At 35.1% G+C, this 18,930-nt stretch overlaps 1 protein-coding gene across 1 annotated transcript; it reads right to left on the bottom strand.

Annotated features, from left to right (window-relative positions):
• Positions 1 to 2,217: 2,217 nt before the first annotated feature.
• LOC119609538 (dnaJ homolog subfamily C member 2) lies at positions 2,218 to 4,414 on the bottom strand. The gene is made up of 3 exons (XM_037964372.1): positions 4,063 to 4,414; positions 3,854 to 3,999; positions 2,218 to 3,791 (listed from the first exon to the last, which is right to left on the bottom strand). Exons 1-3 carry the CDS (start codon positions 4,302 to 4,304, stop codon positions 2,284 to 2,286), a joined length of 1,896 nt encoding a protein of 631 aa, XP_037820300.1. The 5' UTR covers positions 4,305 to 4,414; the 3' UTR covers positions 2,218 to 2,283.
• Positions 4,415 to 18,930: the final 14,516 nt, after the last annotated feature.

Below are 18,930 nucleotides of genomic sequence, written 5' to 3'. Positions count from 1 at the left end.
AGGATGGGTAAGGATGGGTCCATAATACGCTTTCTGGTCAATTATTTATTTATAGACAAAAATTTTATGCAAAAAATATATCAATCTTTCAGAGATCACTGTCATTAAAACGTGCAATATTTAAAAATTTTTAATTTTTTGGCACCTTTTTATAGAAAGCGTTCAAAAAATATAAAATTCTTTAAAAAAAGATTAAAGTTTTCAAATAGACCAAGTTTTTAGTATTTAACTGTGTCCAAACTCTCCACATAAATTAGTTACTACATTTTAAATTTCCAAAAAATATCTTTTAATTCGAAAAACACGAAAATGTCGGAATGTATGATCATGTTCTACATCTTATTTAATTGCACTTCGTAGGTGTTTGTTTGTTTTTAGTAACTTTTCAATTAACACTTTAAAGAATTAAAAATTTTTTTACAATATTAACTTGTACATGGAACAAATTCAATGGGAGTGATAGGTTTGTATGGCTTTAGATTGGATCATAACTTGTTGTTTAAAGTTTCAAAAATGACTCTAAATTTTCATTTATTAGTTGGCTTTTTACCTTACTCTTCCAACTTGCTTTTAAACTTTGCATTTCTAGAGATCCAATACCAATTCCAAATTGTTCAATGAGGATTTATTCTCAAATGTACGATTGTAAAAGCAAGGAAATGAGCGAAAAGCTAATTGTGTAGTTTTCTTTCTTTCTCACTTAAAAAGTATATGTTTTTGTTTCGTTCATGTACAGAACGATTAAGTTAAAAAGTTGTGTATGTATATTGTAGAAACTTTTGCGAATTGTTTTGTTAGTATTAATACACTGCTCTTTAATCGATTCCGAAAAATTTTTAAATATATAAATATTTTTTTATAAAATAAATAAAATGTGTATGAAACTAAAGAGCCACAGCTCCACATCCAAAGAGCCGCATTTGGCTCGCGAGCCATAGTTTGCCGACCCCTGTTCTAGGTTTAATTTTAAAGAAAACTCAAAAAACTTCCGAAAAGTCCCTTTATTATTAATTTCATGTTTCGATTTCAAAAGAAATAAAGAACAACTGATTTTTAGAATATTTTGTTACAAACCCAAGGCATAATATAACTTGTTTCTATAATTTTTTACAAATTTGAATAAAAATTCTCCGAATCCAAAAAACTGTAAAAACTAAATAACAAAAGAAAGTACACATAAATAGCTTTCATTTAAGATATTGATCAGTCCCTTTTTATAGATTTTCATTTACTCCGGGCTCTACATGCTTAATTTCATGCTTCTGGGTTTAATTTTAAAGAAAACTCAAAAAACTTCCGAAAAGTCCCTTTATTATTAATTTTATGTTTCGATTTCTAAAGAAATAAAGAACAACTAATTTTTAAAATATTTTGTTACAAACCCAAGGCATAATATAACTTGTTTCTATAATTCTTTACAAATTTGAATAAAAATTCTCCGAATCCAATAACTAATAACAAAAGAAAGTACACATAAATAGCTTTTATTTAAGATATTGATCATCAAATTCTACCATATAGTTTGGCAGAAAATAGATTTTCCACTAAAAAATTCTTGTTTCTATTTTTTGCCGGCACTGTATATATACATACATATGTATATGGGCAATTTCATGTTAAGTAACCAAACTCAAAAAATCGATTTTGATGAAATTTGCACCAAGGTTACTACTATTGGATATTAGGTCAGACACAAACTTTCTGCTCTATCGGTGAAGAACTGCCGGAGTTAGAGAGGGGTTTTAATCAAATGAGTATAACTTTTCAGCTATTGGTCCTAGCATCAATTGTCCAAAGGAGTTCAGATAGCTATTTATTCATTGTTTCCGAATTCTTTTTCTTTTTTAAAAAATTAGACCCATTTGAATAAAACCCTCTACGACCATAATTTACAACTTTGATCTCCTCTAAGTCCAGCAGTTCTACTGTCCAATAGTACTAACCTTGCTGCATTATCTATTAAACTCAAAACACGACAAATTGCACAACATTGTTACTAAAGTTGTCCAGAAATGCATTTATACAGGACAAACTTGAGAATTACCTGAAGACAACATTGATGAAAATGTTGTCAATAACGATCTGGCCAACTGGGAACATTATTACAGTTCTCACAATGACTGAGTATAACAAAAAACGATTTCAGTCCAATGAAGTTAATAACTCATACAGACCTTTAATATGTATGCAATTTTTACTTTAATTTCAAGGCTACAATTAAATTTGTTTAAAATATTTCTTTTTGAAAACTGTTTATTTATATAGAATATTTATTGAATGAAATCATTTCACTGCTTGTTGCGCTTCTTTTTTGGAATTAACCAACTCGACAAGCTCCTTGACTCTACGCAGACAATCTTTTTTGGTTCTATTAGGTATACATTCAGCAATACGATCCCAACGATCCGGAGTAGATATTGGATAAGTCTTGATAGCTTGTTCCAATAAAGCCTGTTCCTCCTTCGTCCAAGCTTTTGGAGTTGCAGCAGAGGAAGATTTCGATGATTTCATTGAATTTGCATTTGCGGGTGTTGTACTTTTTGAACTGTTGCTAATGTTGTTGCCGTTGGTTTGATTTTCTTTGGTGTCACTGCTGCTATCGGTATTTGCAACTTCAGCATTGACGGTTATATCAGATGATACAACGACATCTTTTTTCGATTTTTCAAAGCTTTCGTACGCGCTTGCATTAGCTTGTGTTTTGAGAGAACTTTTTGAAAAATCGCTATTTTGTAAAGCTTTAGCCTTATTAAGTACGTCTCGCGCTGAAACGTTGCTGTTGCCTGATGAGTGTTGATTTATAAATGAGGCAATTACATCCCAGCGCTGTGATGTACCAGCAGGGAACAAATTCACTGCTTTGATCAGCAATTGAACATTTTCATTGCACCACAGCTCGGCCTTTTTAACCTCTTTAACGACATTTTCTGTTTTTACAGGTCCAGTTCTATTTTTGTTTTGTAATTGATTAATTTCGTCCAAGTCAGCTTTAATTTTTAAATCAGCTTGTTTAAGAGCAGCAAAAAAACTATCTCTTGCACTTTTTTCCAGCATTTTTTTGTTCAACTCTTGTAGTTCAGATATGTTAAAAGTCTCACAAATTTTTTCAACTCCTTCCATATTCTTAAGAACATCCTTATCATTATTACCAAAATACTTACTTTCTTTAGCTTTATCACGTAGAAGTTTTCGTTCCTTTTTCAAGGCCTTTTTCATTTGTTCTTTTTCTATGCGTATTTGTTCTATGCGTTTTTGTTCTGCCTTTTCAGCACGTTCTTTTGCCAATTGAGCCTCACGAATTGCTCTTTCATGCTCTGCCTTTTGTGCTTGTACAGCATCCATCTTTGCTCTTTTAGCTGCCAACTTACGTTCCTTTTCTTCATTCTTAAATTTTTGTATACGTTTATCATTATTGTAAGCCAAGTCGACAAGAGCCCGAATGCGCATCATTTCCTCCTTTTTTCTCTTTATACGTGCTGCTTTGTTCTCTTTCTCAATCCACCTTCTCTCATCACGATCTTGCCCCTTTTCTTTATCTTCTTCATCTAAATAACTAAACTCTCTCCAGGACTTGAAATCATACCAAAAACTATAGAATCGTTCAACATCCTCACGTACAGAATTTTCATCACCAAAAGATGGCACTCCCTTTTTCTCGCTCCATCTAGAATTTAGGTTAAAATATTTTTGAAAAGATTTATAAAAATTATTTTCTATATCGGCCTGAGTTGGGAAAGAGTCATCGAATTCTGGATCAACGGAGTCAAATGAGCGTCTAGTTTTTGGCGTACCTGCAAAAAAATAAAAGACATTCTTCATCCAACCGTACTATTAATAATAACTTTTTACTTACCTAAAGTTTCATATGCTTTAGTTATGCATGTAAAATAATCATCATCCGTTTTGACATCTTCCCCTTTTGCTTTACGCTTGTCGGGATGGTGCTGCAAAACCATTTTTCGGTAGGCACGCCGAATATCATCGTCCGTTGCTTCGAACCTAAAATTTACATTAAATAAAACAATCCGTCACCTACTTTAATATATTTTAATTCAATTTTACCTTAAGTTTCCCAAACCCAAAACAGCATAATGATCCTGATCTTTCCATTCTTTCGGATCCAAAGATTTTAAATAATTTATATCTACCACAAACTCATCCGCAAATAATTTTTCTTCAGATTCACTGCGCTCAATGTGCTCAGAATGAAATTTCTTTTTTGCATTTAAATACGCATTACCAACTCTTTGAACTTTTCTTCTGGCTGTTAAAAAACTACATTCAACTTCTACAAAATCAGCCATTTTCCAAATTATCAAATTTTTGAGTTACTTAAATTTCAATAAAAAATGTGAAATTCGCACATGTCAAGTTCAGAGACCTGTGCCGACAAGCATTAAAGTCGTCGGCAGCTGACACTAAAAATGTCGACGTCGTCTTAAAATTGGCTGTAAGCCGCTCAAAGTGCCTTTAGACTATGGGACTTTACGTATGTATGACCAAAGTATATTAATAAAGTAGCGACATCTCTTGTTGTACAACAACATCTACAACAACCACATGAATTTAGTTTTTGGAATAATTTAAGATTGTGTCAAAATAAAATTTCCTTGAACAACAATGTGAACAAAACATAAATAAAAATATTACATTTATGTTAAAAAAATTAACAATTTAATTATATTATTATATATTATACAGTGGCCTCCGGTAGGTTAGTGGTTAGTGTTCTAGTCTGGTAGACCGGAGGTGGTGGGTTCGATTCCCACCTGAGGCACTGGTTAAGGAGCGCACAACAGGCCCGATATAGGCCTAGGTGTATTTCTTCGGATTTGATGTATATATGTACATCCTCCTTTCAAACTAACTAACTAACTATATATTATACAATTTATTACACTTTTAAACTACTTTAAAACCACTTTTAATTCACTTTTTCAACTTTTCACAAATAGCAAAACACAATTTAAAAATGGCGACGTAAACAATGTTAACAATTTTCAAAACAAACTTTGACAACTTGCTTCATTTATCTGGTTTAAAAAAATAGTCAGCTGTTCAAGTGATGCTACTTTATTAATTTACTTTGTGTATGACTTTACGTAATGAAAATCAAATCAAATTCCATCCGATTTTCACATGTTTATAAAACAACCTTTTGATAAAACAGCAAACCCTAACAGATGTTTTTGATTGTTGTGTTTCTATAAAAACGTAAACAAATGAAACAAAAACAAATTACTAGACAAATTTATTTTGTGCTAAGAAAATTATATGTATGTATGTATTTTAATACATAAAATGTTTTATAATCAGTGTCAATGTTCTAGGAGTACATCAACTGCACCAATAATAATCCCGGTTGCTTTCGCTTCAAGCCTTCGTTTCGTTCTATTATTCCAAGACTAATAGGGCCACGGAATCCAGCGGAGATCAACCTATAATAAAGACAGAGGGGTGGCAACCTATAACAATGATAGAGGGGTGGCTTTAACACCTTATTCCTTTTATGTAGGTCAAGATACGAGCCTCATCTTGACAGTTCGCCAGATGCCTCTTCTGTGTACATTACAGGGTCCTTTCTACGACTATGCAAGGATACACCTTGGACATATTAATGCTTTAAATGCTGCATGATTATCAACCTAAAGCAGTAAAGACAAGAACACAAAGTATACAGAGGTGTCCTTTTGACATTTAAAAAAGTCTAAAATCAGCTTTTGTTTGATTTTGAAATTGTTTGGTGAGAAGAGGTATATAAAATACAGCTAAAAAAAATTATTGAATTCGTTTTGTGCGAAAGAGAGGGAAATAGTTTTTTGCTCGTGACGCCTCTGTATACCCTGTGACAAGAATTGCGATTCGAATGCTCGCGTGTATAGGCCTGAAAATTCTGCTGACGCTTCGTTGGCACACGTACACAATAAGCCTGCGTGTATTGGTGTGTCTGTGTTTAAGTCCTCTTTTACATGAGACTTTTCCCCCAGGGCTTTTCTCAATTTTCTTTTAAATGCCCTTCGTAAAATCTTGAATGTTTACATTGAGACTTTTAAGGCATGCATGCTTTTTGAAATTATGAGTGTAAGAGTTGCCATTTTTTATAATTTTTAATTTATTGTTTTAAATATTTTATAAATAAATAAATCTTATTTCTTTAATATATGTTATATTAAATATTGTTTTAATTATTTAAGAAAATAATTATATAAAAAAATGTATGAAAAAATACTAAAATACTATAAAATACATTTTTTTGCTACTATTAGCTGTATGTTTTAGTTCTTCTTATAGTTATTTATTTTTTTATTAAAGATATAATAACATATAATAATATAATTAAACATATAATAACAATACTCATAACATTTGAAAAAATAAATTATTTTTAAATTAATTGAAATATGTAAAAAATTAAATTATTGCAAATGGCAACACCAATTCATGTGTGAGAGTAGTCGCACACGATCTTTGCGCTGTGAGAGCAGAATAGTATTAAAGCAACTAGCAAAATCACGGACATGAAGGAAAAGTAATGTGGAAAAAACCCCCTAAATTACGATTCGTACGTGTCTTGCTGCTTCCCTTTCTTCTTTACCCCCTTTGCCCACAAACTCGACACGCTTGCGTGCTCTGAGAAAAAGTCTCAATGTAAAAGTGGAATAAGTGAAATGTGTTTAAGTGAAATGAAAATGTTTTGTTGTTCCGAAATTTTTTATTGCATGTTATGTTCTCTTTTAATACACATAGCAAAATGTTTGATGTTAATTGGGAAAATTGTTTTTTTTTTATAAAAAATATGGATGGTCAAAAATAATTGTTTAATTATAAAAACATTAAAAAATGAAAGAGAATTATACATTTTTATAGACAATATTCATTACTTATAAAAATATTTAGTTTTTCATGAAATTACATTTTAATCTTCCACGCTTTATTGAAAAAAAATTATTGAAATAATTTATTAATGTATGTTTATGTACATTAAAGGTGTCTTTGCACGCAAAAAGAGCAATGAATAAGAGCTGTGAAAAGTTCTTTGACTCCCTGATGAATGTGTAGTTGTTGCTACAAAGAACTTTTTAAGCGTTTGTAACACATCGAAATATTGGTCTAGGAACCATAAAAGTATATGTTGGGATCTTATTACAGTCAAAGACGATCTAGCCAATATTTACCAAATTATTTTTAGTTGATGAAGTTTGTTATTGAAAATGGACTATATCGATCTACGATTTCGTATACCCTTATATAACGTCCCTTTCGCAAAATGATTTAAAATGTAAAAAATGCTTCAAAAGGTCCTATTATAGGTTAACCTCAGGAAATCACTTTAACGTTCACAACTAGCATGTACAGTTATGAAATTTGACTTACGTAAACAAGTTTTAAAGAATCCAAAACTTATCTTTGCATATAAGGTCCCATTCAGCAAAGAAATTTGACATAAACAAGTTTAATAGAAACTAAAATTTCTCTCTAAAATTTTATGAGGAAAAAAGCCCCCTTCGGAAAATGACTTCAACACCCAGACCATCCTTCAATACTCCAGCATATCGCCAAAAACGACAAAAACAAGTTTTATAGGAACTAAAATCACTTTAACAAATTTTATAAGGATCGCTCCATAATTGACTCTACCCTCAATGTAAAGTTCTCCTTATGAAATGATTTTAACGTACATAGCTGGCTTAAAATCGCATGTATAGCGATGAACAAGATTTATATGATCCAAAATCGTTCTCTTAAATTTTTTGAGAGTCGGTCCATGATTTACCCTACCCCCATATAATTTATGGGGTTATGACTAACGCTCATAACTGGCTTAAAAAATATGTACAGTGAATCAATTAAGTAATTTGCATATGTAAAATTTCATAAATTTTAAGAAAAAACTTTGAACAATTATTTTTAGAAAAGGTAAGCAATTTGTTTGTTGTATTTTTTAAAGAATATCTTATATTTTAATTATCTACCAAAAAAACTCAGGGGAGTTTTCCCGTTTTTACCTACCGAGCGCGTCCCCGGTGGAAAAAACAACATGGAAAATAAAAATAAAAAGATGAAAGTTACGGTGCAGGGCCTAAATAACCCAGTACCGACGGGAAGTGTTGATCCACTCGCGAGTCACGTGTCGTCGTCATCCTGCAATTGTGAGCGAAATACTACTACGGAGGTGGGTACCTTGGCCTCCATAGAGGACAATGCGCCAAGTCTACAGCATGCCATTGGCAAAAACATAGGGATGAAAGAGAAGGATGTACTCGGAGAGAGCTCTAAGCTACCTAAGCCTTTAAATATAGGTGAGGGTTCCGACTCTGAATCCTCAGATGATAATAACAACAACATTATAGCAAATCCCAGAAAATATGAAGTAGAGCAATGGTGAAACAGGTGAGTGATAGTGACATAGCTAAACTATCTACTACTGTTAGGCATGGGCGTGATGTTGATGAGGTTGGCATGTCACCAATGTGTTAGCACCCTAAAGAACTTGGTGGAAAGTATTCCTCCTCCCTTTATTTGTAATAGGTATCGACCAGAAATCTATGGCTAGTCTTGCCAAGAATAAAGGTAGGGCTTACTTCGCCTCTAAAGCTGTCATATTCAAAATTGGGAAGGTGCCGATTGGAAGGACACTAAAATACCTAAGACCACAGCATCAGTAGCAACAACTGATAATGTTAAGGAGTCAAATCCTAAAAGCAAGGTTATCCAAACAAACCTCAATCGGAGCGAGACAGCTACCAACGCTCTGATGGCTAAAATTAACACAGGTAAAATACATATAGCTTTAATCCAGGAACCTTGGACGATTCGCAACAAGGTTTCTGGATTAAATCATGTAAATTTCCTACTTTTCTACGCTGATACAGGGTCTCGACCGAGAACATGCTATTAGCAAAAACATAGGGGTGAAAGAGAAGGATGTACTCGGAGAGAGCTCTAAGCTACCTCAGCCTTTAAATATAGGTGAGGGTTCCGACTCTGAATCCTCAGAAGATAATAACAACACCATTATAGCAAATCCCAAAAAGGATGAAGTAGGGCAAATGGTGAAACAGGTGAGTGATAGCATAGCTAAACTACCTATTACTAAGAAAAGACTATCTGGAGCACAGAGGAGGAAGCTGAAAAAGATGCTTCAGGAAATCATAGTTAGTCAATCCAACGACACTCCAAAGGAAAAATCGGACTCTCTCACAAGATTTGAGGCAAAAAGGATCAGGTCTCCCGAAGAGTTGACAAGTGAGAATAAACCAAAGAAGAAAAAGAGCTCCCCGTCTTCTAATGCACAGTCGAAGCCAAGCCATACTTCACTCAAAGTCAGAATCCTGAGAGTAAGGGTGACAACGCCAAGATAGATATCCCGAAGACGACCACGTCGGCGAAATCAACCTCGAAGGTAAGGGTATCCCAAAAGAAACCCCGAAAAGCGAGGAAAGATAGGCTTGACAGTGGAAAAGAGCCGCCATCTTACGCCAAAGTTGCCAAAAGAAGACACCGGGATGATCTCTGATATGCAGTTTACGATGCCGGTAATCCGACAGGCAAAATTCCAATAGACCACCAGAGTAAGGTAGAAGATCTGGTGAACAATAAGATAGTGGACCACGCAATCGCTTCAAAGAGCCAACAACCAATAGAGAGCGTGAGCTGCGAGTTCAGAATGGGCGTTATGTTAATGAGGTCGGCATCTCACCAATGTGTGAGCACCCTAAAGAACTTGGTGGAAAGTATCCCTCCTCCCTGAAAAGGCGCTAAGCTGGGACTGGCAAAGAAGAGCGAGCTTCCGGTGCTCTTAAAGTCCACTGTCTACATAAAAGGATGGGGCAGTAAACTGGCTAATGGACGTATACTGGAAATTCTTGGTGGTCAAAATGCTGAGCTGGCCGTGGAAAAATGGGATGTCTTTTACAGGAAAGAAGAACCTGAGGGAACTTTATTTGTAATAGGTATCGACCAGAAATATATGGCTAGTCTTGCCAAGAATAAAGGTAGGGCTTACTTTGCCTCTAAAGCTTTCATATTCAAAATTGGGAAGGTGCCGATTGGAAGGCTGTTACAACAAGCCTCGAAAAGAACACTAAAATACCTAAGACCACAGCATCAGTAGCAACTACTGATAACGTTAAGGTGTCAAATCCTAAAAGCGAGGAAGATACCACTAACTCGCCAAAAGAAGGTGCAGCTGCCCTTTCCAAAATTGGGGAGGTGCCGATTGAAAGGGATGTCAAAACCGGCCCCGATAAGGACACCAAAACACCTAAGACGGCACCCAAAGCATCATTAGCAAGTACTGATAATTTTGAGGAGTCAAATCCTAAAAGCGAGGAGGAAATCCGTCACTCGCCAGAAGACAGAACAGCAGTGCTGTCCAAAATTGGGAAAGTGTCGATTAAAAAGACTGCTCTTCCTATGCCTGATAAGGACACCGCAGTGCCATCAATGGTACCCACTGCATCAATAGCCACTTCAGGTTACCCGGAGGAGTCAAATCCAACGAGCGGAGATGTGATCACTAGCTCGCTGGAAGACAGTTTAAATGGATGACAATGATTGAGGTTATCCAAATAAACCTCCATCGGAGCGAGACAGCTACCAACGCTCTGATGGCTAAAATTAACACAGGACGATTCGCAACAAGGTTTCTGGATTAAATCACGTAAATTTCCAACTTTTCTACGCTGATACAGGGTCTCGACCGAGAACATGTATCTTATGTCACAAGAACATATACCTTGCATCTTTTTACCTGCCTTTCGATTCTCCGACACTACCACCAACGTCGGAGCTGATGAAACTGGTCGAAGAGGCACAAAGGCAAAATAAGAAAATTGTAATAGGTTGTGATGCCAACTCCCACCATGTAGCTTGGGGTAGTACAAACACCAATCGCAGGGCACAAGCCCTTATGGATTTCCTTAATACTAAAGACTTGATCACATCGAACTTAGGTAATAAAGCTACCTTCGTCAATAGAATCAGAGAAGAAGTATTAGATATAACTATATGTTCAGAAGAGCTTATAAACGAAATTCAGGATTGGAGAGTTTCGGACGAGCACTCCTTTCTGACCATCGGTACATAAGATTCAAAATACTACGGCCGCCACCAAAGCCGATAAAGTTTCGGAATAAGTCTAAAACTAATTGGACAATGTTCGGTTCCTTATTAAAGAGTCGTTTATGTCAGAACACTTTTCAATGTCGAAATAAAGAGGACATAGACGCCAAAGTAGAAATGCTCACAAGTGCCTTGGTTGAATCGTTCGAGGACAGCTGCCCTCTGCGAGAGCGGAAATCTGCCCAGGAGAAACCCTGGGTAACCGGGGAGATCCGGAACCTTGGTAAGACTCTTCGCAAACTATTTAACCGGGCACGGCGTAAAAATACCACAGTATACTGGGATGAGTATCGTAGTAAACTTGGTGAATATAGAAAATTGTTCGTAAAGCCAAACGAGACTCCTGGAAACTTTTCTGTGTACAGGTAGACAGCGTAAATGACGTATCGAAGATAAAAAAATTCCTATCCAAAACTCATGTCCAACCAGAATCTATGGTCGATGATACGGGCAGGAGGCTGGAGAATATGGAGGAGACAATGAAACTCCTAATGGACTCTCATTTTCCACCCGGTATATCGAATAACATAGATGAACCGATATTGGAGGAAGGGGAGGCTAACACGGAAATTGTAATTACATCTGATATGGTTAAAGGGGCAATCAAGAGCTTCGCTCCCTATAAAGCTGCAGGGCCGGATGGCATTTTCCCGGCACTCTTACAGATGGAGGCGGGACTGGTTTCCGTACATCTGTCTCAAATATTCACTGCATGCTTGAAATTCACATATACCCCCATTAAATGGCAGGATGCAAGGGTAATATTTATACCTAAACCAGGGAAACCTAGCTATTCGACACCTAAGTCTTATCGACCGATAAGTCTTACGTCCTTCCTACTTAAAACTTTGGAACGGATAGTTGATAGTATGGTGAAAAGCAGTATACCCGACAAAGACCTAAAATTTAAGCAGCATGCTTATGTAAAGGGACGATCGGTGGAAACCGCTTTAAACGAAGTTGTCCACTACATAGGTGCATCCTTTGATAGCAAACTGTATACACTGGCGGTATGCATTGACATCGAAGGCGACTTCAATAACGTGCACACTGATACTCTTATCCAATCCCTAGACCAGTTTTATGTTGACCGGGTGCTCCGTAACTGGATCAACCACATGCTAAGAACAGATGGATAAGCTGCGAGATGTACGATATAACTATCAGGAAAAAGGTATTTCGCGGTATACCACAGGGTGGCATTTTGTCACCTTTACTCTGGGTTACCACGATTAATAGCTTCCTACGGACCCTAACTGAGAAAGGACTTAGACCTGTCTGCTATGCAGACGATGTCGTAATACTTTTAAAGGGAAAGGATCCAAATTACTTGTGTAGAAGAGCTGAGGTGGCTCTGAATACAGCCTTGACCTGGGCTCAACCGAGAGGCCTCAATGTTAACCCGGCAAAAACGGAAATCTGTCTTTTCACAAGAAAGACAAAAATTTCTACGTATACTGAACCTTGCTTCCTGGGCAAGAAGATACCAGTGACAGACAAAGTTAAGTACTTAGGTGTAAACCTCGACCGGAAATTAAAATGGAGACACCACATAGAGGATAGGATCAACAAGGCACATCGGTGCTGGGGTCTTAGTCCTACTATGACAAATTGGCTTTATAAAAGTGTAATTAGACCAATTCTAGATTATGCTTCAATAATCTGGTGGACTGCTTTAGACAAAAAGTGCAATATCAAACTACTACAGGGAGTTCAGCGTACATGCTGCTTGGGTATAAGTGGTGCCATGTGTACCACTTTAACGAAGGCTCTGGAAACGTTCCACCCATTGAAACATATTTAAGATATGAGGCGGCGCTTACAGCCGAACGGCTCTTTACTTTAGGCGAACTGGCCAAAAGCGGTTATAGGACACGTCATCAATGTATACTGGACACATTGGAAGGTTATACACAATCACAGGACGTGCCTGATCGTATACCGGACACAGAATATGTCGGAAACTTTGAAACGCTGATCCCAGATAGAATGTCTAGGTCAAGCGGAACATTAGAGCAAATACCATTAGGAATCCGTTGTTACACGGATGGCTCTAAATTGGGGGACAAAGTGGGGCTGGGTTTCTATATTGAAGACCCAGAAACAGAAATATACCACCGTTTACCAAATCATAACACAAGCTTCCAGGCAGAAGTACGAGCAATAACGGAATACGTAAATTGGATTAGAATAAATATGGCGCCCACAGCGCTTAATATATTTACCGACAGCCAGAAGGCAATTAGGGCGAAAAATCTCCTCAAAATGAGCAAATCTGAAGTTAGTATGATGGTACGTATTCTGAGTGGACACACAGGACTACGAGCACATCTATGCAAAATTGGACGTGGGGATTCAGACGAATGTAAAGCATGTGGAGAGGACAGTGAAACTCTGGAGCACTTTCTTTGCCACTGCCAGACATTCGTCAAAGTTAGATCCAAGTATCTTGGAAGTGATGTTATTCCGGAAATAACATTCCTGACTAACACTGATTGGAAAATTCTTAGGAATTACAGAAAACTGAGTTTCTGAACACTGAAAAATAATTCAGTTTTTTTTTCATGATAAGGAGCGCACAACAGGCCCGATAGTGGCCTAGGTGTATTTCTACGGATTTGATGTAGTATACATCCTCCTATCGACCTACCTACCTACCTATATTTCCAACATAAAGTTCCATACAAGTTTTTAGCGTACACAAGATCGTCCGATAGGAGTTATATATCATTATAAATATACGGCCATAGTAAAATTTTTTGTAAAAAAAGTTGTAGTACACATCCTAGAACGATGAAATCCGGAATCCGGCATCCGATTTCTATATTTCTAATTTAAGTGCACAAGATCGTCCGATAGCAGTTATATATCATTTTCTATATACGGCCATAGTAACAGTTTTTGTAAAAAAAAGTTCGATCGTCATATATATATATATATATATATATATATATATATATATATATATATATATATATATATACTGCCATAGTAAATTTTGTTGTTGTACCACACCCCCTAGAACGATGATATCCACTAACAAATTTATCCACCTTAATGTTCTATATAGATTTTTATCGTGCACAAGGTCCTCCGATAGCAGTTATATATATACCATTTTCTATATACTTTTTTTGTAAAACAAACAGTTCGTTGTTGTAGTACAACCCCTACAACGATGAAATCCACCAAAAAATTTATACCATCCGATTTCTATATTTATAAAGTTCTATATAGATTTTTATCGTGCATAAGATCAGAAAAGAATTATTAGATATCTTCAGAAGAGCTTATAAACGAAATTCTGGATTGAAGACTTTCGGACGATCGGTACATAAGATTCAAAATATGTACAAAGCCGATAAAGTTTCGGAATACGTCTAAAACTAATTGGACAATGTTCGGGACCTTACTAAAGAACAGTTTAGGACAGGACACTTTTCAATGTCGAAATAAAGAGAATATAGACGTCAAAGTAGAAACGTTCACAAATGCCCTGGTTGAATCGTTCGAGGACAGCTGCCCTCTGCGAGAGCAGAGATCTGCTCAGGAGAAACCTTGGGTAACAGGGGAGATACGGAACCTTGCGAAGACACTTCGCAAACTATTTAACAGGACACTGCGTAAAAAGACGGCAGTATACTGGGATGAGTATCGTAATAAACATGGTGAATATAAGAAAATCGTTCGAAAAGCCAAACGAGACTCTTGGAAACTTTTTTGTGAACAGGTAGATAGCGTAAATTACGTAAATGACGACGAAGATAAAAAATTCCTATTCAAAACTCATATCCAACCGGAATCTATGATTGATGACACGAGCAGGAGGCTTGAGGATATGGAGGAGACAATGAAAAATAATTCCTTCAGTGAACTTTTTTCATGATAAGGAGCGCACAAGAGGCCCGATAGTGGCCTAGGTGTATTTCTTCGGATTTGATGTAGTATGCATCCTCTTATCAACCTGACCTAGCCTAACCTAAACAAATTTGTTTGAAATAATTCCCAACTCTGTTCATACAAAATTTGGCACAATTATTTGTTTTGTTTACAGATATGTTATTAAAATGTCAATAAATCTCACAATACTAAACCGGTTAGAAACAATTTTGTCTCTATTAGAAAACATGTGAAAATCATTTTCCAAAATTATTTGAATTTAAATATAAAAAGTAGCTGGTGGAGGGGATTTAAGATTCGTCTCAGCCGAATATAATACTCTAACTTGTTTTAACACAGCGTTCACACGATGCAATTATTCGACATTCACGCTCTTATTTGACATTCAACCCCCAATTACAAACTGAATTACATGATTTTCCATACAAAATTTCGGCTGCAATTAAAGAAACTTAGAACTCTTAATGTTCAATTTTATGTTTCGTTGTTCAATATTATACAAAATTCAAGAGGTACTCTTGAATAAGGAAAGAGTATCAAAAGTCATATTTTATATATTATCACTCACTTAATTTCATGTTTCTATGTTCAATATTATAGAAAATTCAAAAAGTACCTTTTGAAGAACGAAAAAGTACCAAAAAGTCCCGTTTTATATGTTCTCACTTATTCGGGACTCTACAGGTTCTATTGTGTGTTTCTAGGTTCAATATTATAGAAAATTCAAAAAGTACTTTTGAAGAACGAAAAACTACCAAAAAATACCCTTTTTGGTACTCATATTTTATTGTGTCTATTTGTTGCTTTTCCATTCTCCGTACTTATTGACTGATGGGATTATTTCACAATAACTAATCGCCTGTTGTTTTTGTATTGTTGTAGCGACGAGGCTACCTTATTAACTGCCGGTCCACACTAGGAAACTATTTTTGGGAAACTTTTATTTTTGCGTGAGAGAGAAAGAGAATTCGAGGTACGGAGTTTCTCGTACTAGTAAACTCGTTTTGTTTTGTTATTCTTCTCATTCGTACAAAAACAAATCAATGCAATTAAAACGTAGTTTCTGAAACAAAAGTTTCTATGTGTAGACATTAAGGAAACTTTAAAAGAGAATAAAAAAAGTTTCTCAACTAAAGTTTCTGTGTGCATGCACCAAAAATTAAATACCCGTTAATAAAACAATCTTTTGATAAAACAGCAAACCCTAAGAGCTGTTTTTGATTGTTGTGTGGTGAGTTTCTGTAAAAACGTAAACAAATGAAACAAAAACAAATTACTAGACATATTTATTTTGTGCTAAGAAAAATTTATGTATTTTAATAATGTTTTATAGCCAGTGCAAGTGTTCTTGGTGTACACCATCCTACCCCAATAACAATCCCGGTTTCTTTAGAATCAAATATTTTTAAAACGGCCTTATATAATGTGCAATTCTATATTCCATGACTGATTGATAGTCACGGAATCCATCGGAGATCAACCTAAAAAATGAAAAAGGGGTGGCTTTAACTTCTTGTTCCGTTCATATGGGGCAAGATTCGAGCCTCATCGTATCAGTTCGCCAGATACCTCATTTGTGTATATTGCAGGGTCCTGGTACCCAACACAGCCTTATTGTAAACGGTCTCATAATAACACTTAGATATTTTCTTCATTCTACGACTATGCAAGAATACAGCTATGACATATTAATGCTTTAAGTACTGCATGACTATCAACCTAAAATCTTACAAGAGACCGGCGAACAATGTGATCCCCTATAGTTCCGTCACTTTCAAGATCGCTAAATCACCACTTGTGAGACACAACCCATCAAGGAGTCAAGGAACGATTTACACCGTTTGTAACACATCGAAATATTGGTCTAATGTCCATAAAAGTATATGCTGGGATCTTATTACAGTCTAAGACCATCTAGCCAATATTTGCCAAAATAATTTTAGTTGATGGAGTTTTTTATTGAAAATGAACAATATCGGTATACGATAAACTCATCAGGGAGTCATCGTTTGTAACACATCGAAATATTGGTCTAAAATCCATAAAAGTATATACTGGGATCTTAGCCAATATTTGCCAAAATATATTTAGTTGACGGAGTTTATTATTGAGCTTCAATATTCCAGTATAGCGAGGAAAAACGACAAAAACAAGTTTTATAGGAACTAAAATCTTTTTGCCAAATTTTATGAGGATCGCTTCATATTTGACACTGCTCTCATATAAGGTTCCTCTCAGGAAATTATTTTACAAGATTTATAAGATCCAAAACATTTCTGGGTTGGTCCAAAATTGACCCTACCCCCATATAAGTTCCCCTTCAGAAAAAGATATTAACTCCAATAATTGTAATAGAAATACCAATATAGTAAAGAAATTCCACATAAAAAATAAGTCAAAATCGTTTTGTCAAATTTAAGGGGATCGGTCCATAATTTAACCTATCCCCGATATAAGGTCCACATCGGGAAATTAATACCGCTCATAACTAGCTTAAAAATGTATATCTATAAAATTCGACATGACAACTTTTATATGAAACAAAATTTATCTGTTGAATTTTGTAAGGGTCGGTCCACAGTTGACCCTAGCTAAAATCGCTAACAGATTATGCCATCCGATTTCTACACTTCCAACTTAAATCGTACACAAGATCGTCCGATAGCAGTTATATTTAATTTTCTATATATGGCTATAGTCATATTTTTTGTAAAAAAAAGTTTGTTGCTGTACTCACACCCTAGAACGATGAAATCCGCAAAACAAATTATGCCATCCGATTTGTATATTTCCAACTTAAAGTTCTATATAGGTTTTTATCGTGCACAAGATCGTCCGATAGCAGATATATATCAATTTATATATACTTCCATAATAACATTTTTTGTAAAAAAAAGTTTGTTGTTGTAGTGCACACCCTAGAACGATGAAATCCGGAAAAAAATGTATACCATCCGATTTTTACACTTTCAACTTAAAGTTCTACATAGGTTTTTATCGTGCACAAGATCGTCCGATAGCAGTTATATATAAATTTATATATACTTCCATAGTAACATTTTTTGTAAAAAAAATGTTTGTTGTTGTAGTACACACCCTAGAACGATGAAATCTACAAAAAATGTATGCCATCCGATTTTTACACTTCCAATTTAAAGTTCCATGTAGGTTTTCATCGTGCACAAGATCGTCCGATAGCAGTTATATATACATTTATATATACTTCCATAGTAACATTTTTTGTAAAAAAAAAGTTTGTTGTTGTAGTACACACCCTAAAACGATGAAATCTACAAAAAAATGTATGCAATCCGATTTCTACACTTCCAACTTAAAGTTCTATATAGATTTTTATCGTGTACAAGATCGTCCGATAGCAGTTATATAAAAATTTATATATACTTCCATTGTAACATTTTTTGTAAAAAAAGAAGTTTGTTGTTGTAGTACACACACTAGAACGATGAAATCCGGAAAAAAATGTATGACATCCGATTTCTACACTTCCAACTTAAAGTTCTATATAGGTTTTTATCGTGCACAAGATCGTCCGATAGCATTTGTATATCATTTTCTATATATGACCATAGTATTATTTTTTGAATGTTTTTTATTAAAAGGCATTCTGTAACGATATAATCCCAAATATATTTATATTTTATCAGATTTGTTCCTTTCCACATTTATATACATATTTTAATTGATCAAAAATAATTTTTTTAAAGTAAGTCATGAAAATCAATTTTTTTTAATCTTTTCCACGTGCATAAATACATATTGAAAATGTAAATAATGAAAACGAGTTTTTGCGTCTTTTCCACTTGCAGAAACACATATTTGTAAACAAAAAAACTCACCACACCAAAAAAAATGTTTATTTTGATAAAACAGCTGTTACGGTTTGTT

This window comes from Lucilia sericata, unplaced genomic scaffold (assembly GCF_015586225.1).
Source record: "Lucilia sericata isolate MDLA Ls3-8-SP2 unplaced genomic scaffold, ASM1558622v1 Contig000024F_arrow, whole genome shotgun sequence".
Lineage (NCBI taxonomy): Eukaryota > Metazoa > Arthropoda > Insecta > Diptera > Calliphoridae > Lucilia > Lucilia sericata.
The sequence above is the reverse complement of the archived record's forward strand: the minus strand, read 5'-3'. Positions and strand labels throughout refer to the sequence as shown.